The sequence below is a fragment of the Lissotriton vulgaris genome, chromosome 9 (assembly GCF_964263255.1).
Source record: "Lissotriton vulgaris chromosome 9, aLisVul1.2, whole genome shotgun sequence".
Lineage (NCBI taxonomy): Eukaryota > Metazoa > Chordata > Amphibia > Caudata > Salamandridae > Lissotriton > Lissotriton vulgaris.
This window is the reverse complement of record NC_141697.1, coordinates 786023247-786047960: the sequence shown is the minus strand read 5'-3', so window position 1 is coordinate 786047960 and position 24714 is coordinate 786023247. Positions and strand designations below refer to the sequence as shown.

Sequence of the window (24714 nt, the reverse complement as noted above, 5' to 3'; positions counted from 1 at the left end):
GGGTATCACTAATAAAAGGCGTGCCAGTCTCTTCGTGCACAGACATGTTCGGGGTCCCCTGAGGGACACACAAAAGCTGTTTTAGGAATTTGTTTTCGGCCACCTGGAGGCCCTCTAGGTCACAGTATCCCTATAGATCACTCCAATAACTGGCTATCGAGATACTCTTTGCACTGTAAACCTTCAACATGGCCGCCAACGGTCTGTTGCCCATTCTGCCGGCGCAACCAAAGAGCGCTGCATTAGCCCTAATGACTTCTCCCCTTTTCTTATTCAAGAGTGTGGCCCAATTTAACAGATGATCTAAAAGAACACCCAGGTAGGAGAAAGAAGTACATGTAGGCACCCTGACTCCGTCAACCATAAAGGGGTACTGTCTTTTAGCTCCATGCCCCACCTGCATCACATAGGATTTTGTGTTATTTATGGATAGGTCTCGCCTAGCCATAAACCCGTGAAAAGCATCAAGTAGGGTTTGTAGCCCTTTCGGGTTGCGGGCTAGGAGGACAGCGTCGTCCGCGTACAGCGGAACGGGCAGTCCCCGTCGTCCCACATAGGGATAATCAGCCCCTGTCTCAACCAATAGTTCTCCAAGGTCATTTATATACAGGTTAAAAAGAAAGGGGGCCAATATACACCCCTGCCTGACCCCCCGGCTAGTACTAAAGTTTCTTGTTACCTTAAAATCTATGGTGTATCTAACATTTGCCTTTGTGTCTCTATGCAGATCTTTTAGGAAGTTTACCAGATATTGCTCTACCCCCATGGCCTCCATGGACTGCCACAACTTTCCCCAGTTGACACAGTCAAAAGCCAATGAAAGGTCCATGAAGGCCATGTAGATAGTCCCCGGGCGTGAAAGGGAGTACTTACCCAAGATCAGATAGAGATTTAGGCATTGGGCCATGGTCGAGTGCCCTGGGCAGAACCCATACTGGATATCAGAAATGATCTTTCTCCTCCGCCCATGTAGTCAGCCTCTTTAATATAACACCCCCTAGAACTTTTACAATAGAATCAATCAGGGAAATTGGCCTATAGTTTATGGTGCAGTTTCGGTCTCCCTTCTTGAATACAGGTAATATGGTTGATACTCCCCAGGAGGTTGGGCAACCCTTTTTCGCTGTGGCGTTGCCCTCTGCTGCCAGGATGGGGGCCCAAAATAGAGGGTTAGATTTAAAAAGGTCAGGGGGGATACCATCTGGACCTGGGGCCTTCTTATTTGTGAGACTATTAATTCCCTCCACCATTTCCATTTCTGTGAACACCATAACGTCCATCCCCAACATCTCTTTTGGCTGGGCTAGTTGTGTAGCTGTATCCTTAAAGATTGTGGAAAAGTGAGACACCCATTCATCCTCCGTGATGTTTGACCCCAATTCTTTAACCCCTGACGTTAATAGAGGTGAGCTGTTAATTAAGGACCAAAATCTAGTACTACTTGCTAGGGTCAAAGGGTCTAGAAGTTCCCTCCAAAATGCATTTTTCAGCTCCACTTTCCTTTTAGCCAAGGCATTTTTATAGTTTATTCGGAGTGTGCTGATCAGGGATCTATCCCGGGGAATTGTTTTGAAGGCCATCTTCAGGTCTCTAGCTGCTTTGGAGCAATTATGGCAAAACCATTTAGGTTCTCCGGATGAGATTTTTCCCCCCGGGCATATAACATCTCTCCTACCTTAGAGGCAATGCATTCGAAGGCTTTAAGAACTCCTTCGCCCAAGGGTTCATCGCTAAGACAGCTTAAAAATTCAGCTGCGCATTCTTTCTTAAGTCTGTCAAGAAAGAAGGACGGTATAACCTGGTTCCATTTAATGCGCCGCTCTGCATTTATAGGTAGCAACTCGTTTGCTCCTACGACTTTATCCTTTTTTTTCCATAAGGTTCCCTCCTAGCAACACACAGACTGGATAATGGTCGCTGTGTGCACTGGGTGTTATACAGAAGCCCAGGAGGAGGGTCATAATAGTTCTAGAGACTAGAATAAAGTCTATAAATGTTCCATGACTTCTGCCTTTAAAAGTGGGTTCCCTTTGTGTGGTTAACGGTGGTGCAATGCTCATAGTGAACAGATCGTGCTCGTCTAGCATGAGGTTCAACGCATTGCCCTGTTTTGTGTGTTCAAAGTGTAGCCCCGCTCTCGTGGGGCAACCCATGGTCGCTAAGGTATTTAAGTGCGCAACTAGCATTGTCAGAAAAACGAACAATGGCTGCGCCCAACTAGAGATGCGCTCTGGGGAGAAGGGAGTACCAGATGTCTTGGCCTCCTACGCCAATTCCAGTATCTTCGTAATAGGGCCAGATATATGTGACAATTTATCCTGGCAAGATTTCCAGGAACGCTCCATGCCCCTTTTTGGGTCCCTAATGTACTTCTGAAGGTAAGTGGCCATTCTAGGATCTATTTCTGGAGTTATTGCCACATTACCCAGTAGGGCGGGGCGAGGGCATTCTGCCCAGAGGAAAGCCCTAACCTCCTACTCCAGGTCTTTATGTAGGTGTTCTGCCACAGAGACTTCACTGGCAGGGCCCACTCACCTGAGTGGGAGGACCAACATGTCAGTGGGACCAACATTCAGTGGGGTCTCCCAGGTCATTTTTTGTACCTGCAGGGGTTGGTATTAGGGTGGGGCGCCACAGCCTGAGTGGGCTGACATCATTGTTGGAGTCCCCTGGAGATTTGCCTTCTTCTGCATCAAGTATCTGGGGGGATTTGAGCCCTCCTCCACGTCTAACAGGGTGTTTTGCACCCCTGCATCTGGCCAGGTCAGGAAAGCCCTCTTTCGGCATTCAAAGGCCTCCAGGTGTATCCCCGAGTCCCCCTAGCGTTTAATAGGGGCTGGGAATTCTGGCAGGCGTGTGCAACCTCCATCATGCGGCGCTCAAAGAACCTGTTGCTGCCGCTACTGCCTGATAAATACAAGCATCCACTGCTTTGCAAAATTTGCCATCCAAAGGAAGGACCTGCAGAGATTCGTCCTTTGCATATTCCTCCATGGTAGCAGAGGCTAAAACTAATGAATGGAGGCAAAGACTAAAGGCGAACAAGGCCTCAGAGCCTGTTAGTAAGAGGCCCTCTACTAAGGGTTAAATGTTTTTGGCAGCCTGAGGCTTGCATTCACAGGGCACAAATGCTTCTGCAGTTGCGCTAGACAAATGGGTCTTTTGGCAGCCTGTGGCTTGCTATTGTCAACTCAGGAGTTTTGGCATTTTGGCGCGCTGAGCGTTGGCAACAAAAGGGCTTCTGCCCTTGGCGACTCACCCTGCTTTGGGTGGGTATCTGAAACGCCTGGGCCGGCATCTGTGAGTCAAGACCAAAGTTGTTAAAAATCGGTTGTGTCGGCGTTTCAGTGTGAATACAGACCTGAGTGGGCGTTCGGCTGAGCAATTAATTAATTTCCGACCCGTACTCGACTGGCGTCAGACTCCAGGCAGCTTGAGCGGACTGGGACCTCAGGCTCTATGTCAAAGCACTCTCTGCTGAAACTGAAAGCAGCGCTCCTGCCCGGACCAGCGAGATGCGACACAAACGCCCTTTTGGAACTCCGGTGCGTACCGCACAAACGCGCTCGAGACTTTGAGAAGGTTGCCGCAAGCGTAGCAATGAGAACGCTCCCTCAGCCCCAGAGCAAAATTCGTAATAAATCCGTATTTGACACTTCTGCCCCGGATTTCGCCCTGGCCTTAGGCACTGTGACCCCTCTGGACGCTGCGACAAAGATACGGTGGGGGAGAGGGAGAATTACTGACCACAAAAAAATGAAGTCCACTGACGCCGCTTGAGTTGTCACTCTCCGTCATGTGCTATCTCCTGAAAATCTCCGGAGTCGCTCAGCATACCCGGTATTCTTCCATACATTGCCCCTGGCCTGGAGCAGCTGGGAACAGCACCTCCCTCTGCAGCAACCATCCCGGTGCACGTTTCCAACCCGGAAGCAGATTCAGCCGTGGAGCAATGACGCTCCAAATGAGGTGACATTGACTTGTTGACAACATTTCACTTGCAGTTACCTTTGGCAAAAATATTGCTGAGATTTTTTCACTTTTGCCCTCCGATCAGGCAGCACTATTAGTTCATTTTTTGTTGAACAACTGGCCTTTGGTGGTCTATTTTGGTAATGCACCTTCCTAATGATGGCTTGTATAGTCTGTGGGTTTTTGACATTTACCTCTCCTTCCTGATCCAACTTATCCAACTTTTTGCCAGTATGGTCCTGTTTTGTTAGTTAACATTTTCTTTGTGTTCTTAAATTGGTTTGGACATTTTACAGATTTGTCTTCGACTTTAAAGTTTGATGCTTTTTGAAAGTCCTTTACTTAATTTTTCTGAAGTAAAGCCTATTTTTTGTAAAATAGCTAATAGAGGTATGTGCAGGTTTTCTCACTGGAAAAGTTAACCTAAGAAGAGACTGGTTTGCTGATTTTGTGGGAGTATTTACATTATTCTCAGTTTAGGCTATAATCCAGAATCAAGACCATGCGTTTCTCATCCTTTTGAAATACTTGGAAAACCTGGATGTCTCCAGAGGTTAAAAATTATTTTCTTTAAGTTTTCAGATAAAATATTGTTCATTATGGTAGACGTGCACATTGGAACAAAGTAGCTAATGCTTATGTTGTCAGATGAGGACTGAATTGCATCAGTAATTTCTTTTAAATTAATTGTTCATTCTCCTACGATGCTGCATGGTTATTCCACCAGAGGAAAGGCAGTGTCCTGGACTTTTCCAAGATGTAGAGCCACTTGATGTAGAGCCACTTTTTATTATGTGGGCTTGAAAAGATCTACTTTTCAGCAAGAATGTTCTAAGCAGTCTCTGTGCATGAAGCAAGGCACAAGATATGTTTCACCTCTCCCAGCTTTTTCTGGGCTTTGAATAGGAGGCCTTACCATTTGGGAAGGAGGTGTACCAGGACCGAAGAGCAAGGAATTATGACAGCCCTGGTGACTGTGGTTCACTTAATAATTGATCACCGTCCTTTAGAAGAAAAGCTCCGCCATTCACTGAGTAAGCATATGCAAGGCTTCAGCCATGCAATGTTTAAACAAAAGTTGTGTAACTGGTCTGAGACCCTTATTGACACATAGGAATGGGTGTGACCAGATTAGGATCTGCTGTGGTGTTAATAGAGAAAGTTTAAAAGTGACAGCATTTCTTATAAGCTTTTTACATCACTGCTTGCAATGCGGGCAATTACTAACCAATTGTGAGAGAAGAACAACAAGGGTTAAGAATACCTGAATCCCGATGCAGTTATTTTTTACTGATACTTCCACACCAATGTACCTTATGTATACTTGTATTACTGTATAACTTTGGACTTCCGAACAAGAGGATTGGGCTTTGCTGGAAGCACCCGCATCTGAGTATCACACTCTTACTCCTTAATAAATGTACATTTTCTGTGCACTTGATATATACTTTTCTGAAGGTGGCAGGTTTCTCCTTTTCACTAGAATTTGTGTTTTCTTCTTCACCCAGATTCCCCCATAGAAAAAGAAATGTCCAGCAAACTTTTGTGCTTTGATTTTGAAGGGAAACAGTTTACAGTGAATCGAGGTGACTATTCCCCCCTCATGAAGAAAGTGGTAGAGAACCTCCAGCATGCCAAGGTGAGTATTTTGTGTCTCAAGTTATTAGGGTTCCAGTGACTTGACTGGTGATTAATTAAACTCTTCAGATTCATCCGATCCATACTATGTTCGTCCTGAAAACCCTCAAAGAACTTTCAATCTGGAGAGCACGGATGACCTTCAGGCTGTTCAACACTGCAAAATGTTACTGCAATAATTAAGACTTTTAATGGCTGAATTTTATTGGTAAATAGCTACTACCTGACATGTATGACACTAGTTGGTCAAAAAATATGTTCGTCCTGAAAACTCTCAAAGAACTTTCAATCTGGAGAGCACGGATGACCTTCAGGCTGTTCAACACTGCAAAATGTTACTGCAATAATTAAGACTTTTAATGGCTGAATTTTATTGGATGACACTAGTTGGTCAAAAAATGGGTTAAAAATTGTTTGTTAAATCATGGCTATAATAACTGTTTAGGCACGCTGTTAATATGTAGTTGGTTAAGATAAGTCTATAAATGGTTAGAAATAGTGTGTTAGTAGGTAATAGCCAGTTAGTATGTTATCATTTTACTTAATAAATCAAATATAGTTACTGAAATAATTAACAAACTGATAAAACAGGAGAGGCTTGCCCAGCAGATTGTTATGATGAGGTTTCCCTTTCTCTGCCTACCCTGGTGCAGAGTGAGGGACTTGAACAATTACCAATTTGAGCTAGGGTGCAGACATGCTTACCAAAACCTTTCCTGAACTCTTTTAGCTGTTTGGGTAAAGGTTTATAGACCCTTGTTCGGAGGCGAACTCAGGCTTTTGGGAGCCCCTGTCCCCTCATGCTGTTGTCTCCTGGCTGAAAAGATGCTGGTGGTAGAACGGACAGCCACAGTAGGTTCTTTCGCTGGGAAGGTGTTGACTCTGGGGTATCCTTTGTGGCTTTTTGAATCGCCCTGCAGACCTCTAAATTGCTAGTATTTCACCGTGCCATGATGAAGAGTTCTAAAAGCAGGTCTGAGTTTTTCAGCAGGTTAGCTGATAACACGATTTGCACTAATACCCTGGCATGTTGTTCTAAAGAATCAAAAGAATAACAAGACTACAATTTATGCTGTGGGCCCAGGCAGCCGGACCTTGAGGTAGGTATAACCTCTGTTCAGAGGCACAGCAATCTTCTAACAAATGAGTAATTATTGCAAAAAATGTAGAGAAAGATACATCTTAAAGCACTTGGAGAGAGTGGGAAACGTTTTTGTCTACACAACGCATGGCAGCCAGAGAAATAAGGCACATGATGGATCCAAGCCTGCATCACCTGCACCAGTGCTTGTGGGTTAGAGCAGTTAGACTTTTGTGGTGTGAATCTTTTTTTTCTGCATTTACTTGCTGTGCATTATTCTGCCATCTAGTCGTTGGGTCCGGAATTGACCAGATTTTCCCTTTTTGTTTTTTCTTTTGGGGTGGATGGGGATACCCATCCGCCCATGATGTCAGACGTGTGCCCACAATACCCTAGTGCATCATTGCCATTTTCAGATTCTTTTTCCCATTGTTTAGTTCAGCTCAACAGTTCATGGCGACTAATTGACAGTTGTGCAAGAATTGAAGGAAGACCCTGAAAAGGAAATAAAGAACACCAAAAAGATAGCTATATGAGAAACACAGAAGAGAGAAAAGTCACAGAAGAGACCCCATGAATCACAGTATTTTTCTATTGGGCATCAACCGCTTTGTTAGAGAATATACAAGTCGGAGTGTGGTGGGTATCAAGTGAATTAGAGCCAATGAAAAAACAAATGTTCACAAAGTCACAATGGGTCAGAGCTAAAGGTTCTAGACTCAAAGACGCCGAAATACCCTTCAATGCCAAAACACCCAGCAGCCGATGCTAAGGGCAAAGCAAAAAAACACAGACACTGTTGAGAGCAAACCATCATACCTCAGCTGCAGGCTATTCTGCTAAACGTAAAACCAATTGAAAGGGTGTACAAGAGACAGAAATTCGGATTGCTGTAATAAATGAACTATTAAAAAAATGAGCCTTAGAGAAAGATCCAACAAAGGAGCAACATCAAGAAGTGTACTCTGTTTACTTCCTTGACCCAAAACTGGACTGGTCCCTGCAGCCTCCTGTAGACCTCCCGATACCGTAGGAGGTTCATTCGAAGACATGTTCAAGATGGCTACACTGCTGGGAGTCATTGATATGCTGAAGAAAGCAGACTACATGACAAGCCTAGATTTTAAGAATGCCTACTTCCATATCCTGATCGCGGTTAAAAGTGCTTCCATTTGGAAAATCATAACTGAGGAGGCAGTATGCATACAGCAATAAAAAACTTTCACAAACTGGTTTCCCACTAAAACTTGGGAGAAATCTCCTCCCTACCCCTGAGAGAAAAGGTCCTCCTGGAGGTGACACTGAAATCAAAAAAGAAGAGAGCCTTCCCTGTATGGAAGAGAGTTTTAGCATTGAAAGAGCAAGCTCGTCTTTACCAGAGGGAACAGTTTCAGTCAGGGAGAACAGTGACTATGGATGATTGGAGCATGTATCTAAGTAATCTCATTCGCCAGGCTCCACATGACCACTATCCCAGAATGGTCTTAAACAGTGAAAAAAGTACAGAGGGAGATGCAATGATGGGATGAAGAAAATGTCACAATTGGTAGGCCCTTCATGCAACTACAACTCTCTTTGGCCATCACAACTAATTAATCCCACTTGGATTACGCCGTGCATATGGAAACCCGGACATCGGAGGCCGGTGTAATCTTCCAGAGGCAGTCAATAATATAAATGTACTAGAACTGAAGACAGTCTATCTGGCATTAAAAGCCTTCCACATGGATATAAAGGGGAGGACACTGCAGCTCCAAACTGAAAGACAATACAACAACGATTTTCTACCTTAACAAATAAGGTCAGGGAATGCAAGATCATGTGTCTTACATAAACCAGCACAAGAAATATGCAAATAGTCCATACAAAGACCTATAACTCTAACAGCAATGCACCTGCTAGGCATACAGGCTAAGTAGACCGAGTTTCTCACACAAGAGAGCTAAAACAGATAGTACACAAAATGGGTCTCACCTCAAATATACCGGTTTGTGCATGCTAACACAAAAAGCCAAGACTTTGTGTCCAGGTATCCACACTACCTGTCCCAAAAGAATGCCCTATCCTTAAATTGAAGTGTGACAAAAGTTGATGGATAAATGCTTGAATTAATCTCAGCCACTGGTAATTACTCGGGCGGCATCCAACTCCATCGTTCTTTTGTATTTTAATGTTCCCATTGGAGCAGGGTCAAGACTGATTTTCAGATAGCTGGTTCCTAAATGAGGTGGCATTGTGTGCAAAATAACGATGGATTGGGATGCGTCCTTGAGTAATTACCAGGAGCTGAGAAAAATTCAAGCATTTCAACCATCGCTTTTTTGTGTACTTTAGTTTTTTGTTGAATTGATCAAATATTTTTTTGCATCCACTTTTCTATACATCCCACTAGTACCTCTTGTGACACTATGGGCCAGACAAACATGTTTTTCAGATCTCGTGGAGAACAGTATGAGGCAGGGTTATGAACCTACCTGTCTTGAAAGACTTTCTTACAGTACAAGAAGGTACAAGTATGTCATCCAGAGACAGCTGATTTCAGTATAGCAGCAAGGCTCGTGGGAACTTGGAATTCTGGCATCAGGTCCTACCTCAATGATGCATGCAAGTACTGAGCGAGGCCGGAAGACCAACAACACACACATACTACCCAGCCAAAGCGGACAGATGCATACGCTAGTGTGGAAAGCTGAGTCTGACTCACAGTATCACAGGAAATGCCACTATAATTAGTCCCTAATGCACCTCGCGGTTGGGAAGCTTTTGTATACGTTCATCAAAGTACAATTAACAACCATAGTTGCATACACAAGAGGCTCCACAGTGAAAAGTGTCTCTATCCTACTAGCCATTTAAAGACTCCTGGAAGGGGTAAAAAGACTTGCACTACCAAAGTCAGCACTCCTACCACTCTGGAACCTTAACCTGGTACTGACACAAATAATAAAGGCTCCATTTAGATCAATGCACAAAGTAGGACTCAAATTCTTAACAGTGAAAGTATTGTTCCTGAAATCACCTCATCACTATGCTGTCAGTAAGTTACAGGTACTCACAGTACAAGAGCTGTACCTACAAAGACAAGGGCAGCATTGAAGACAAACCACATTTCCTACCAAGAGTATTATCGAGTTACTATTTTAATAAAGCAGTGCAACTCCCAGCTTTCTTCAGACAATCCAAAACACAAGCAGAAACAGCCCCGCGCACACCAGATGTCAGTAGAGCAATATTCTATTCCCTGCAGGAAACAAAATAGTGCAGGAAAGTGAATCAACTCTTAAACTCTTTTGCACCAGCAACATAGAGTTGGTTACATGTACCAAAAGGAACAATCACAAGGTGGAGAGTTCAGATCATCCAAACTTTCTACAATCTAGCAGGAGTTATTTCTGGAAAAGAAGACTCCAGAGGGTGCAACAGCGGGCTACAGCTAGCTCAAAGTTGGCAGGTCTCAATACCACCTCTCCGCTCTTGTTCCTCCCTGCATACCATGTTAACATTTTGGCAAGCAAGCACTGCCATCAGATTCTAATCATGTGGGTGTTTGGTGGACTGCTGTAGGGAATGGTTGCTGGGTTCCCGACATTTGATTGGTAGTATTCCTACTTTTGCCCTCAGCATTTAGTTGATAGCCATGCCTCAGGAGTGAAACTTTTCCAGAGCAAGGCTACTGCCACCAGCTTCCAAAGTTAAGATAAGGGCTTGTGTTACTTATGGTGTGAACATCATTCCCTTGCAGAGTGCTTTAGCAAGGTTAGGTCCGTACATGAAGATATTGTGATCTAAATATATTATGGATTATAGTTGCTGGGGTGTCTTCTGTGCGTTCACTGGAGCCCGGACGTGAGCTGGGCCTGCGCACTTGAAGACTAGAGTGCTTGCCCTGCGGAGTGAAGTGCGGTGACTGGACGCCTCCCCCAGGCGGTCGCGGACGCCCTGGAGCTCCAGCGGGGGCTCTGGGATGCTGAGCGGGGCACCTGGGGGTGCCCAACATAGACTGGCTGGCTTTGAGGATTGGTGTGTGGTGCCCGGAGACACCAGCATCATTGAGCTGGCTGGGGCCTTCGACCGTCTGGCGCCTCCATTCTGGGGCCGGAGCAGCGGCCCACGCACAGCAAAGGAACTGGGCAGCAACTAGAGGATGCTGTTGGCTGTGGGCCCCGTCGGGGCGATTCTCTGCGGTGGCGTCTGGGCCCAGAAGCCCATATGCTGGGAGATCGCCAAGCCTTTCAGAGTCGATAGATCTGGACACAGAGGTGAGTCGCCCATTAGGGGGAGGAGGGTTGTACTCCAGGCCGCGGAGGCTGCTGGATTAGCTCCCGGTGGTGCTTGCGGTTGGGGTGGGGGGGGGTTGCCCTCTCTCTCCCTCCTGCCCTAACATCAGGATCTTTAATTTTAGATGCTGCCCCCCAGTCCTGGGACATAGAGCGTCGCTGAAGGCCTTGGGCCACAAGACCACTCTAGCCAGATACTCTGGTTTCTTGGGCCTAGTGGGGGGGGCGCCTGGTGCTCTTTGCCAATCGAGGGGACATACACGGCTAGAGTCCTTGCGGCATACAAACTTGTGGATTGGTAGAGACTGCTGTGACTGCGCCTCAGCAGTGGACTGAGGTGGGGTGGCGCCAATGCCTTTGCTTCTCCTCCTAGTGTTTGGCTCTGGGCTACTTGGGCCTGCTGTGGGGTCTTGGTATAGGGCGTCCCGGGTCTGAATGGCTTATGGTATAACAGACGGCTCAGTCGCTAATACCCATACAGCATGTCCAAAGAGAAGGCAGTGGGATTCGCGCCTAAACAGAGCACTATGGACCGGTTTGCGGTGGCGGCGCCCCCTACTGAAAACGTACAGACTGCCTGGGGTCTACCGGACACTACTGTGCTCCTACAGGCCATAGGCCTGGCCAGACGGGCATTAGAGGCTTAGATTGGTGCTGTGGGGACTGCGGTCACGTTCCTGCGCCAAGACCTTCACAACGCTGTTGACTGGATCACTGAAGCGGAGGCCAGAGTCTCGGGCTTGCGGATGCGGTGACCACACTGCAACGCAGTCTCCTCTCTGGAGAAGTCGACTAGGGGCCTCGCCCTGGAGGTAGAGAATGCAGAGGGACGGGCCAGGAGAAATAACCTCCGCTCTATCATCTTGCTTCGTTATCGAGCGTGCACATAGAGCCCTACATCAGAGGCCGCCGCCTGGGTCCAGACCCTGTCCCCTGATTGCACAGATTTTAAACTTCCGAGATCAGGATGTCATCATGCAGCAGGCCAGGCTTAATACGGGCCTGGTATACGAGTCTTATCGGATCATGATCTTCCTGGACTATACCAAAATGGTGCAGCAACAATGTCAGTCCTTTATAGCGGCAAAGGCGCACCTCCGTGACCTTAAGATTCCGTATATGCTCCTGTACCCGGCCCGCCTGAGAGTTTCCTTAACTTCCGCACCATACTCTTTGATGACCCCGGAGCAAGTCTTCATTTGAACTGATGAACAACGGACTGTGAAACTGTATACCCCGCCACATAGAGAGACTAATTCTTCGACGGGAGATTCGACTAAGATACAACCGAAGACAAAAGACGCCAGCGGTCTAGGTCTTCGTGGCGGTCCAAAAATAAAAAACAGGACTGGGAGAGCTTGCAGTCCCCAAAGGAATAATAATGCCCGAGATAGATTATTACTGTCCAGGAGGGGTTTACCTGACTTTTTTTCTAGTGTGCTAACTGTTGAGCAGGAAGAATATGGACCACATGTATGGGTGTTCCAGTCCCCCCAATAGGATTCGGGACATGTTAGGGAGCCTGGGGATCCATTGGGGAGTAAACATTTTGTCTCCCTGTTGGGGTGGGATGCCAGACTTCCCGCGACAGATACTTGAGCTGTTTTGAGGTATTTGTGTGGGTTGGGTGGGGGTGGGGTTGTTTTAAGAGTTGGGGTGTGTTTGGTTCTAATTTGCTTTGGCTGCGTAGCTCCAATTCCCTGCGCTTACTGTCTCCTAGATATTTGGCTCTCACATATTGCTCTCCTATGATAAAATGACAGCAAAACTCATAACACACTCCCCAGGTCGACTACACATAGTGAGCTGAAATATGCGAGGGCTGCAGGACAAGATCAAACAAGGGGCGGTTCTCCACCAGGCCAAAAATATGGGGGCAGATATTCTTCTTCTTTAAGAAACGCGTATGCTTGGCACAAAACCCCTCAGTCTCGCTTGCTACGGATTTTCACACACTTTCCACCTTGGGTTTCTGAGGGGCTACAGGGGGGTGGCCATCCTGGAACACCTCCGCTTTGCATTCACTTTGATACAAAAACAGATTGATTTCTGAGGGCGCTATTTATTTGTACACGGGACTGTGGCCAGCGAACACATATTGCTTGCCTGTATATATGCCCCACCCCCCTGTCCTTGGGCCAGAACTTCATAGATCAATTTGTGGAGGTTTGGAGTACTCTGCCTGACAAACTTGCAGTGATAGGTTGAAATTGGAATGATGTGATGTCCCCAGGAGTGGATAGATGGCACCCAGCAGGTGCAATGGTCGGACCCTCTTCCTCCAAATTATCGACTCTGGCAGATATGGTGGGGTGGGTTGATACCTGGCGAGTTCATAACCCTACAGAGACCGGTTTCACTTATTTTTCCTACACCCATAATTCATACTTCAGGCGTGATAATATATCTGTCCGACACGCCTTCACTCACGGAACACCAAATGCAACAATCCTTCCTAGACAGTGCCGGACTGGCTGTAGCGGGCACCCGGCATTTCCCCGGTGGGCCGGCAGGGTGGGAGCTGGTTCTGGGCCGCTGGGTGTCGTTTTTGTTACAGGGACGTTTTTGCAGCATAGCTGCAAAATCGGTCCCCGTTACAAAATCGTCCGAAACGGGCCCTGGTAAACAGCTCGGTCACACCCCCAACCCCTTAGGGGGCCAGCCTAGCACTTTCCCAGGGCTGGTTTTGGTTCCCAGTCCGACCCTGTTCCTAGAAGTCTGTCAGATCACTCCCCCATGGCCAAACATCTCCTGATAGGCCCGAGTCGATACCCTTTTTGCTGGTGGCTTTCGACATGGCTCTTACAAAACTCTGAATGTCGTGACCATCTACACAATATAATTTCGGAATACATTTCACACGTCGTGGGGTCGGTATCCTCGGCCTGCACCTTTTGGGAGGCCATGAAGCCCACGCTGACATGGGTGGACATTAGCTTTAGTATGACGGAAAGTAGGCCATGGCGGCAGTCGCTCATCCAGTTAGAGGCGCAAATTATAATGTTGGAACATCTGCAGCTGCGTCTGGTCCAGCAGCAGTACCCGGGTGTGCTGATGGATGAGGCACAGAGCGTGTGGCTTGCTACACAAAGTAGAATCTATCAATGGGAGGATAAATCTGGAAAGCCTATTTTTCGTCTGTGTCAAAAAGCACAAGCATATATTGCACTCCCAGGTCTCCGCATCCCCGATAACACACCCATGACCGATCCCATAGAGCTGACTAACAGCTTTGCTGACTACTACCGTTCCTTATATTCAGCCCTTGAGGTCCTTGCGGCTTCAGAGATTGAGACATTTTTGATGACCTTCCCTGATGGCTCTTTCTGAGGAGGCCAGAGAATTATTGGAGGCCCCCCTGACACTAGAAGAACTGACCACCGCACTGGCTGACCTAAATTCGGGTAAGGCACCAGGCCCCAACGACCTGATAAGTGAATTCTATAAAGCCTACGTGGGCCTGGTGGGCAGACACTACCTTGCGGCGATACAGGAAACAGTTCAGACCTTATGCATGCCTCCTTATTGGAGGCATTCAAAGATCGTCCAGAAACCAGGGCGTGGCCCGGAATCTCTTGCCTCTTATAGGCCAATTTCTCTTTTGAATGTGGAGGCGAAGCTTTTGGCTAAAGCACTAGCTGACTACTGCCCCATCTTCGGGAATTGATCCACCCGGACCAAGCAGGGTTTATGCCTCAGTGTGCCACTTCACCGCACTGCTTCCCTCCCACTGGCTGATATAGATCGAGCTTTTGATTTTGTCAGTTGGACATATCTTTTTATTCTCTTTGAGCATCCAAACTTGGTCCCAAATGTATTTAATACATACATATATTGTACCATGAGCTGACGGCGTCCGTGCGCATAGCTGGCAGGGTATCCGCATTCTTTCCAATTAGCCGGGGCACCAGATAGGAGTGCCATCTCTCCTCATTACTGTTCGCACTTGCCATTGAATCATTTGCAGCTTGGATCCGTATTGACGCCTAGGTCTGAGGCTTTGAGTGGTCTGACGGGCTGTCTGACCAATTGGCCCTCTATGCCGATGACATCCTTTTCTTCTTGACAGATCCCTCTAGATCTAGCCTCCGGGCCCTCCAGAATATGCAGATATTCAGGGAGACCTCAGGGCTTTTCATAAACAAATCCACATTGTGGCCACTCCATGAGTCCCAAGGTGATTATAAATGGGCCTCTGATCTTACCCAGACTCGAGATGGATTAAAATACCTAGGAGTTTTTATAACTGATAGTCAAGAGATATATCTGGTACGTTACAATGGAGATAAAGTCATAGGAGGGGTTTACCTCTCTCTCTCTCTATATATGGCCGCTCGGCGATATTCAAAATGATTTACCTTTTCAAGCTTTTGTACCAACTACAAAATCACCCTCATCCCATACTGCAGTCCTGGTGTGGACAGCTTAGTTCTATGCTAAGTGGGTTCCTCAAGGGGAGAGGGGTCAGACTGGCACTTCGCACATGCTTTCTCTCTACGTATTGCGGAGGCATCGCTGCTGCCGTCGCACCATACCTGAGGGACCTTACAGCTCTTCCTAAATTCAGTCTATTAGAGGGGCAGCTTCTCATGGGCTACTTGGAAGATCATAAAATGTCTAAGATTTACCAAACCTTAATCACTCACAGTGCGTCCACACTGGAATCCCTCCGAGTGACCTGGCAGGCAGATATAGGCTCCATCGACAACGACGATTGGAGGGAGGCCCTTGAGTCCCAGAGGTTGGCCGCCATTGCCATGCAATTGCGCTAGATACAGCTAAAATATTTACACAGGGCATATTTCACCCGGGTGCGGCTTTACAGGGCGGATCTCATTGTTTTCCTGGTGTCTCCATTGTGGGGTAGAGGAAGCCACCTTCATTAACATGGTATGGACATGCACAGGGCTGGACAGGTTTTGGAGAGGTGTCCATAGGTGCTTGTCGGAAGTGCTGGGGTGGACAATACGCAGTACACCACGGCTTGCATTGCTACACATCACAGAAGACCTAGGGGGCAACCGATATAAGCGTCACTTATTATTTCTTGGGCTGATGCTGGCGAGGCGAGATATAGCCCGCTCCTGGAAGGCACATTCCCTTCCCCTGCTAGGTGTTTGGAAGAGGAGACTAGACTTTAGCATGGGGTTAGAGGAGCCGATCTTCAGGACTCGGGAATGCTCCCAAAAACATACACATATATGGCAACGTTGGGCAGACTGCAGAGGTCTTGTCCTGATCCGACCTACCTCCCAACCCACATTGTCGGTCCCAGGGGTTTTGCTTCAGGCTTAGTGCAACATTTACACATCCGCTATTGAGCTGATGAGGAGGGTGACCGGGGGGACAGTGTTCATGGACAGGCTTATAATGCCAAGATATTGTTCCTTTCTCTTTGCGTTCACAGCCATTTTTCTTTTCTTTCCTGTTGGTTTACATTATCAATATATAAAAATTCAATTTTTCACAAGTAAGCCAATACAATGTCTTGTCTTATATGGATAATACAGCTCTTGGAACATATTCTTGGTGGGATAACCTCAATAAAGTTTTTTTTATAAGAATGAACAAATTATGTTGACCCAGTTTATGCAATCAGAAGAGAGCTTTGTTTCTGGTACCTATATTAATGCTATACGCGTATGTTTCTGGAGAAAGAGTAAGTGTATTGAGGCAGTATTGGAGAATGTCTTATTTTGTGTCTGTGTCTTTTTGAGTTCAAAGCAAGTGGGTTAGCAGATTGACAATTTGTGATATAGTGCTGGGTTTTTAGAGAAGTCCACTAGGTGAAAAGGAGCCAGTCTAGCCTTTGGTGCTAATGTGCCCATGTCATTTGTATGGCAGTCACAAGGTCATCAGTCCACACTTTCACAAAGCAATACTGTTTAGACATTCAGGCTCAAAACCTCAGGTGAGACAGAAAGTCTTAAGATACCGGTTTGCTAACTCACACTCACTTCAACCCAACGTTCCAAATTGAGGTAACATCGCTACATGATCCCTGCAGAGCACGTGAATCTAGAAAAGATTCACGCTTCACAATGCAAAGTAGTTTTGCAGCTTGAAGAATTTTATAGATTCACATGCAACCTTTTTTTCCTAAAACAAAAAAAGTGTGAGTTCTAAACACTATGAGAAAGCTTTGCATAGGATAAGGTGCAATGTCCTAGGACAGTATAGGTTACCAAGAAAGAAAAATGAATCTGAAGGTGGCAACCACGCCTGAGGCATTGTGGGTGTACCTCTGATGTCATAGTAAAATAGCTATACCCACATACTACTCGGTGCCCTCTGGGGAAAAATGACAATATTGGACCAAACTACGAGATGGCTGAATAATGCGAATACAGTAAAGTCTTCAAGTTACAAAACTATTCTTACAGGTAAGTGACTTTTTCGTCCCATGCCTTGAATGCATAACAAACTGAATACATTAAATGCAATTGTTTTTTCCAATAATAGAAGAGCATGCAAATGTGAAGTGTGAAACTAAACAGTTGGAGCACAGGTGAAATACGCTGAATCACAGGTTTGGTGCCGTAGATGGGGTTGGCAGACATCCTGATTGAAGAGTAAAGTCTCCATCAGTACTCAATACTGACACAGTTTGAGAGGATAAACATTATGGTATTGCCAACATGTTTCTATTTTTGAGAAGCTCTAAATGTATAATAGAGGTCTCATCTACGCGGACAGATCACAGGATTGGCAATGTCGGTGATTCAAAAGGAGCTGGAGCAGCCATGAACATAAGTTACCAACTCAAGTAGCAAAGAAGACCAGCTGCAGCGCTTGTTTGTGGAGCACAGGATCCATAATTAACACTTAGTATCTAGAGCCTAGAAGACTTTCAGTAACACTGAAGACTATTTTATCAAAAAGTGATACTGCTTACAGTGATTTGACTGGGTAAGAAGGCCTGATCGGAGAGGCTTAGTTGGATGTGATACAAGAGAACGAACGATTGAGGGTAAATCATCGCAGTGGGACAGATTTTGTATGATCACTCACAATTTGGGGTAGGAGAGTTTAAGGAATGGAAGCAAATGATAGTAATTTAGTGTAGTGGTTTGCACAATTGAGGCCTAGTTGGAACACACATGGACTGCTTAATTTGAGTAAACTCAAAATCTCATTTTCAGCATGTGCCCTTAGAGACACTTTAGAAATCGAAGCTAAAGGTTCATGGGTTACAGACAGTGATGCAATAGGGAGGGGACCTAGTTCCGTAAGCCAGAAATGTGGGCCCCAGCAATCCTTACTCTTCCCAGGCAGAACTAATTCTGTTTTGCCTAGGTTTAGCTTCCAGTGATTACTATCCATCCACTGTTGAATATGGAGCATAGTAGCCCGAAATTCAGCAGCAGCATCTGGGAAGTCCAGCGGGAAAATCAGCTGGAGGTCAACTGCATAATTAAAGATGGTTACCTTCCGATTTTTTAATGAGAAAAGCAGAGGCCTTAGATAGAGGTTGAACAATAGAGGTGAAAGGGACGAGCCCTGTGGGACGCCGCAAGATATAGTCCGTCTGGGACCAGTAACAGTCCCAAGGCTAACCGCTTGCGTTCTCCCTGTCAAAAATGATTTTAGCCAATTATAGGCGGCTCCTTGGATCCCTGCTTGTTCGACACTGTTCAACAGAATGTTATGGTCGACCGTGTTGAACACTGCAGACAGATCCAGGAGCACCAGGGCCTGCGGAATTCCCCTATCTGTATTAGTTCTAAGCGTGTCCAACACGGCGAGGACCACCGCCTCCGTGGAGTGAAATGGCCTGAAGCCCGCTTGAAATTGGACAGGCATGTAGTAACATGGGCCTCCAGGATCTTAGACAGGCCTGGAAGAAGGGATATGGGACGATAGTTGGAAAGGATGAGGGGATCTGCCCCAGGTTTTTTCAGGAGGGGCACTATCGTAGCAGCCTTAAAAGCCCTAGGTCTTGTAGTAATATATTAGATTGCCACCAGAAATTGGCTTGCACTTTGTTGTTGGCTCTACATCTTTCATAACTGGTAACCTCACCCTATCCCATAATGTAGTGAGAAGATAATCTTTGCTTGTAAGCAAGGGCCTTGCCATGTACCCGACAAGTTGATGCTTTTTCTTTTTTTTTGTGTCATAATTTAAACTGTCTTTAATGAAACTCCCATTTTCGATTGTCTAATAAGTGGAATCCTTTCTCCAAATTATAAAACCAGAAAAATAATTTTCCTTAAAGGGTGTTTTGGTGTTTTAGAAAAAATGTTTAGTTTTAGTAAACTGCATTGTTTGATACTGCCAAATTTCCCAAGGTAGTTAGTTGTTTCTTGGAGGCCCACCAGAGTTGGACTCATTTGCAAATAAAAATACATGAATATCCATGGTGTCTAAGTAAGGGCGTAATGGATAAAACCTTTTTCCCATGACTCTTATGATATATGCTTGGCCTTGTTCTGCTATTTTCCAGTAAATCGGTGCACACGATATAAACACCTTATTCTAATGAAACTATTTACTAGGCCATAGATATCCAAAAAAGGACTGTGAGGTAGAGCTAATGTTCACGCTGTACTCCTTTTTAGTATGTATTTTGTAGGAAAAGCCTAATTCCACTTGATTGTATATCCTAGAAAAAATACTGGAGCGGTTGAAACACCTGAGGCCTTAGTCTTTCCCAAAGAAGAGTTTGGTTAGTTGAGTGCAAAACAACTGTTGGTTGACAGTCGTTAAAGGTTACCTGCAAAATTTGACTCCAACGTTCATGGATTTTGGAAGATAAATAATACAATGACATGGAGTAGTTATTAGCACAACAATGTTTATAGAGCCCACATTGCAAGTTTAAAATCAGATTATGTCCATCTTTACTCAAGTCGTGCAAACATTTATTTTGCTGTAGTAAAAATTGTATGACTAGCAAATTAAATGTCCACTGCTTGCTCCATTGCCCCGAAATATATTTTTGACTTGAATTTCCTCTTTGAAGAAACCTCTTTTCTGCTGTCCTCTTCGTCTATAACTTCCTATGTGATGCAACCACGTTGATGTATATACTGTGGTAAACAAAAAACTAGATAACACAATGCCACATAAATTTTCTTCTTTCCTCTATCTTGCCTCTGTGTTTGTTCATCATATGTATTACTCACTCTTTTACAGGCCTTGGCAGCCAACCTCAATGAAGAAAAGATGCTGGAACATTATATCCGCAGCTTCACTATGGGATCCATCGATGAACACAAGCAAGGGTCACGCTTCTGGGTTAAGGACAAAGGTCCCATTGTTGAAAGGTTAGCAGCCATATTAAGAGGCCTGGCCGCAAGTGATACATTAGGAATTTGTCTCTCCCTCACCTATGTTTTTTCCTTTGAACCACACTTTTTTTCCATAAGCATTTAACACCATAACTAAAACCTTTTTGTAAGCATTAATTTACATTCCAGATTTGACAAGTTAACCTTGACTACCTTTAATCACACCTATCTAAGCCCTCCTCATGAAATGTGTGTTTCTGAGCTTTGCATTTTTTTTTGTTTAGCTACAGACTTTCAAGATTACAATTTTAGAGATTTAATTGGCAGTGGGACAGAAACACTGCATGTCTATACCTCCTTTTTATGTAACTTTCCTTAGCCTTAACACCCAACATAAGCACCTAAAGAATGGCTTCAGGTGACATTCTTTACTAATCACTTCTTGTACAGCTCTGGAGAAGTTTAAAAAGCCTATTAATTTAAGGCTATTATGAAATTAATCACATAATTCCACTTAAGACTTTTCCAAAGTAACTCTGATTGGGAAATGATTAGATTTGTTGTCAATCACTGGGTCGATTCTAACCGCTGCAAACTGTTAACTGAAATTATGACTGACGGTTTTCAAGAAGAAAGATTACCACTTACTTTAAGGGTTTAAGTCCCTGATAATTCATCAGATATAGCAGCACCTCTTTTTGATTTTTGAAAAATATTTTTATTGGGGTTTTAAGTTATAAACAGCACATGTGGCAAGGCAGATGGTCCATAGATACTGTGAAATAGGACACCAAAGGGGCACATGTTAATGTAGTAAAAGCACATAAAACAGTACATACTTGTTTCATCAATTACTAGGTATAGGAGAACCACGTAAGATTTGATGCTGTTAACCGGTAAGTACTGTTTGTTCCTTGCCTCAGTGGCCCCAATGGGGGGTGAGATTAAGAACTGGAGAATTAAGGGGGCATATGGGAGAGATGGGGGTAAGAAGCCGTTTTTTATCAGGATAATGATTGGCTGTAATCTGTTTGGGTAAAATCCGTAGGGTGGGTTGATCTGATGGCGGGAGAGGGGTCCTCCAGGAGTCCCACTCGTCATGCAAATTAGGGCGAGTAAAAAGACGTGTGGTAATCAAATCCTACAGATGGGGCTCCTTCGTCATGCATGCAGGGTAGGTGATAATCACTGGGTTGGTCTGTGTAGCTCATGGGGGGAGTTTATTGTTTCCCACTGTCTGCAGGAATTGCAAGAGAAGGGTAGCCCATTGAGGGAGAGATAGGTTGTTTGTGGAGATTGCAGACCTCCTCATAGTGGAGGACATCATCTTCCACCACCACCTACTTGCACACCATGCTGCCACCAATGGAACCTTGGCAAGGAAAAGCACCAACACCCCAAATCTTGTTCATAGTTTATTATTGCTTCTTACGTCTAACAATGCCTTAGGCGCATGCTAGCCACATGTGACTTCCGACAGGGTATCATGTATTGATTGCCGGTGGCACTGTAGGGCCGGACAGGATCATAGCATTTGTGTGAGGTCTGCATCAGAAGTCTGACATCGGGGTCAGCTGATTGCACATCTGGAAAGTAGCGGTTCAGCTGGGTAGGAGAGAGTTGCGCTCTGTAATTCAAAGAATGTAATATTCTTTAACCCGGAGTTGCAGGAAACCTGCTTGGGGAACTCCAGTGCTTGTGCCCATTTCTTGTCATTGAATACCCTCCCAGTATCATCTTCCCATTTATGTTATGTTGTGAGTGGAATATCCGTGAATTCGTAGATGGCTTTATACAGCCATGTAATCAGGTGGCGGCACCCACCCATATGTACCCCCGAGGATTTAGAAGGTGAGGTGGAGTTGTCGGTGGGAACATAATTTTCCTCTAGGGAGATCATTGTTCACGGTCAGTTTTTCAAAGGTGAGGGACTGTCCGTCTGAGAACAGGTCTCCCACTGTGAGAAGCGATCAGTTGGTCCAGGATCTCATATCCATTGGCAAATAATATCCTGGAAGGCCGATCAGGGTTATTGCCAAAGCATACGCCAGAATCCTGTTCGGGAGACAGTGTACTCGGATCAAGCATGAGTGTGCCACTGCCACTTGTAATGGCCAGGGGGAGGAGGGTATGATTTTCAGGACGAGAAAGCCCCGTATCAAGGCTACTGATATGATCCCTCACGCATCACCATGTAACGCCCTACAGTCCAGCACGCAGCTATTGTAGCTGTGCTGCCAGAAAGTAAGCCTTAAATGAGGGGGCGCTCAGCCCTCCTGCACTTACTGTGAGCTGTAGCTTTTTGAGGATGTCTCAACGCCGGTTTCCGCAGATGAGCATACTCAAAAGAGAATCCGGTTCATTGAATAACGACTTTGGCGATACAACTGGCAGATTTGCGAAATACAAATTTAGAAGCACCACATTGGTTTACATTTTTTATTTTACTTTAATGATGGTAAATGCAGTTAATTCTGCTTACCCCATTTCTGCTTGAATCTTCCTTCTTCCCTCATACCCTAGGAAGACCCAGTGATCCTCTCTATGCCCCTACTCCGACACTTTTGTCATGAGCAGTTGTCATGTTCTCCTATCCTCATTCTGATTGTGTGATCCTCTTCTTTTTTATGTCTGCTCACCCTCCTCACCAAATTACCAACCATTCATTTTATATGTATTAAAAAAATATTTTAATTTTTTAGTGATGGTCCTACAATTGTCTCTCACCTTGTGGCTGTTTTTTGTAATGATTTTGTTGAGTTTTGGAAACATTTAGAAATGTACATTGTGAGCAGTTTTACAGTAAGTCAATCTCCACTCATGTCCCTACTTAGGTTTGCTCTATCTCAGGCTTCTTGTAAGTCCCCCGCCCATTGTACTGCTTAAGCACAATTGGTGCTAACTGCCTGCAGGTACATATACATACAGTGTGTATAGGCATGGCTTTGCGAAAATGTGCAACATACATAAACATATAGTTAAAAACAGTTCAAGATCTAACTAGAGCTGTAACAAAAGCCCTCGTCTGGGCCATTTCCTCTTGTGTGATTTCAAGACTTGTTACCTTGTGTCTGTTGAAGTGCCTTTTTTCCCGTGTCAATTTTTAAAACAATGCTTGTCTTTCTAATTTACAAGTGCCTGTTGTGTTAAATTGAACAAACGTCGGGTGGTGTTATAGTATTTGATGACTATTTAAAGGATAAATCGGGGTCAGCTGATTGCACATCTGGAAAGTAGCGGTTCAGCTGGGTAGGAGAGAGTTGCGCTCTGTAATTCAAAGAATGTAATATTCTTTAACCCGGAGTTGCAGGAAACCTGCTTGGGGAACTCCAGTGCTTGTGCCCATTTCTTGTCATTGAATACCCTCCCAGTATCATCTTCCCATTTATGTTATGTTGTGAGTGGAATATCCGTGAATTCGTAGATGGCTTTATACAGCCATGTAATCAGGTGGCGGCACCCACCCATATGTACCCCCGAGGATTTAGAAGGTGAGGTGGAGTTGTCGGTGGGAACATAATTTTCCTCTAGGGAGATCATTGTTCACGGTCAGTTTTTCAAAGGTGAGGGACTGTCCGTCTGAGAACAGGTCTCCCACTGTGAGAAGCGATCAGTTGGTCCAGGATCTCATATCCATTGGCAAATAATATCCTGGAAGGCCGATCAGGGTTATTGCCAAAGCATACGCCAGAATCCTGTTCGGGAGACAGTGTACTCGGATCAAGCATGAGTGTGCCACTGCCACTTGTAATGGCCAGGGGGAGGAGGGTATGATTTTCAGGACGAGAAAGCCCCGTATCAAGGCTACTGATATGATCCCTCACGCATCACCATGTAACGCCCTACAGTCCAGCACGCAGCTATTGTAGCTGTGCTGCCAGAAAGTAAGCCTTAAATGAGGGGGCGCTCAGCCCTCCTGCACTTACTGTGAGCTGTAGCTTTTTGAGGATGTCTCAACGCCGGTTTCCGCAGATGAGCATACTCAAAAGAGAATCCGGTTCATTGAATAACGACTTTGGCGATACAACTGGCAGATTTGCGAAATACAAATTTAGAAGCACCACATTGGTTTACATTTTTTATTTTACTTTAATGATGGTAAATGCAGTTAATTCTGCTTACCCCATTTCTGCTTGAATCTTCCTTCTTCCCTCATACCCTAGGAAGACCCAGTGATCCTCTCTATGCCCCTACTCCGACACTTTTGTCATGAGCAGTTGTCATGTTCTCCTATCCTCATTCTGATTGTGTGATCCTCTTCTTTTTTATGTCTGCTCACCCTCCTCACCAAATTACCAACCATTCATTTTATATGTATTAAAAAAATATTTTAATTTTTTAGTGATGGTCCTACAATTGTCTCTCACCTTGTGGCTGTTTTTTGTAATGATTTTGTTGAGTTTTGGAAACATTTAGAAATGTACATTGTGAGCAGTTTTACAGTAAGTCAATCTCCACTCATGTCCCTACTTAGGTTTGCTCTATCTCAGGCTTCTTGTAAGTCCCCCGCCCA

General features: G+C 45.2%; 1 protein-coding gene across 3 annotated transcripts in view; it reads left to right on the top strand.

Annotated features, from left to right (window-relative positions):
- Positions 1-24714, top strand: part of DPP3 (dipeptidyl peptidase 3) — a 559762-nt gene that overhangs the window by 318810 nt on the left and 216238 nt on the right. For all 3 annotated transcript variants that reach the window (XM_086938513.1, XM_086938514.1, XM_086938515.1), the window contains exons 7-8: positions 5481-5611; positions 20107-20237. In XM_086938513.1, the coding sequence (XP_086794639.1) occupies positions 5481-5611; positions 20107-20237 (262 nt within the window). The remainder of the gene's footprint in view (positions 1-5480; positions 5612-20106; positions 20238-24714) is intronic.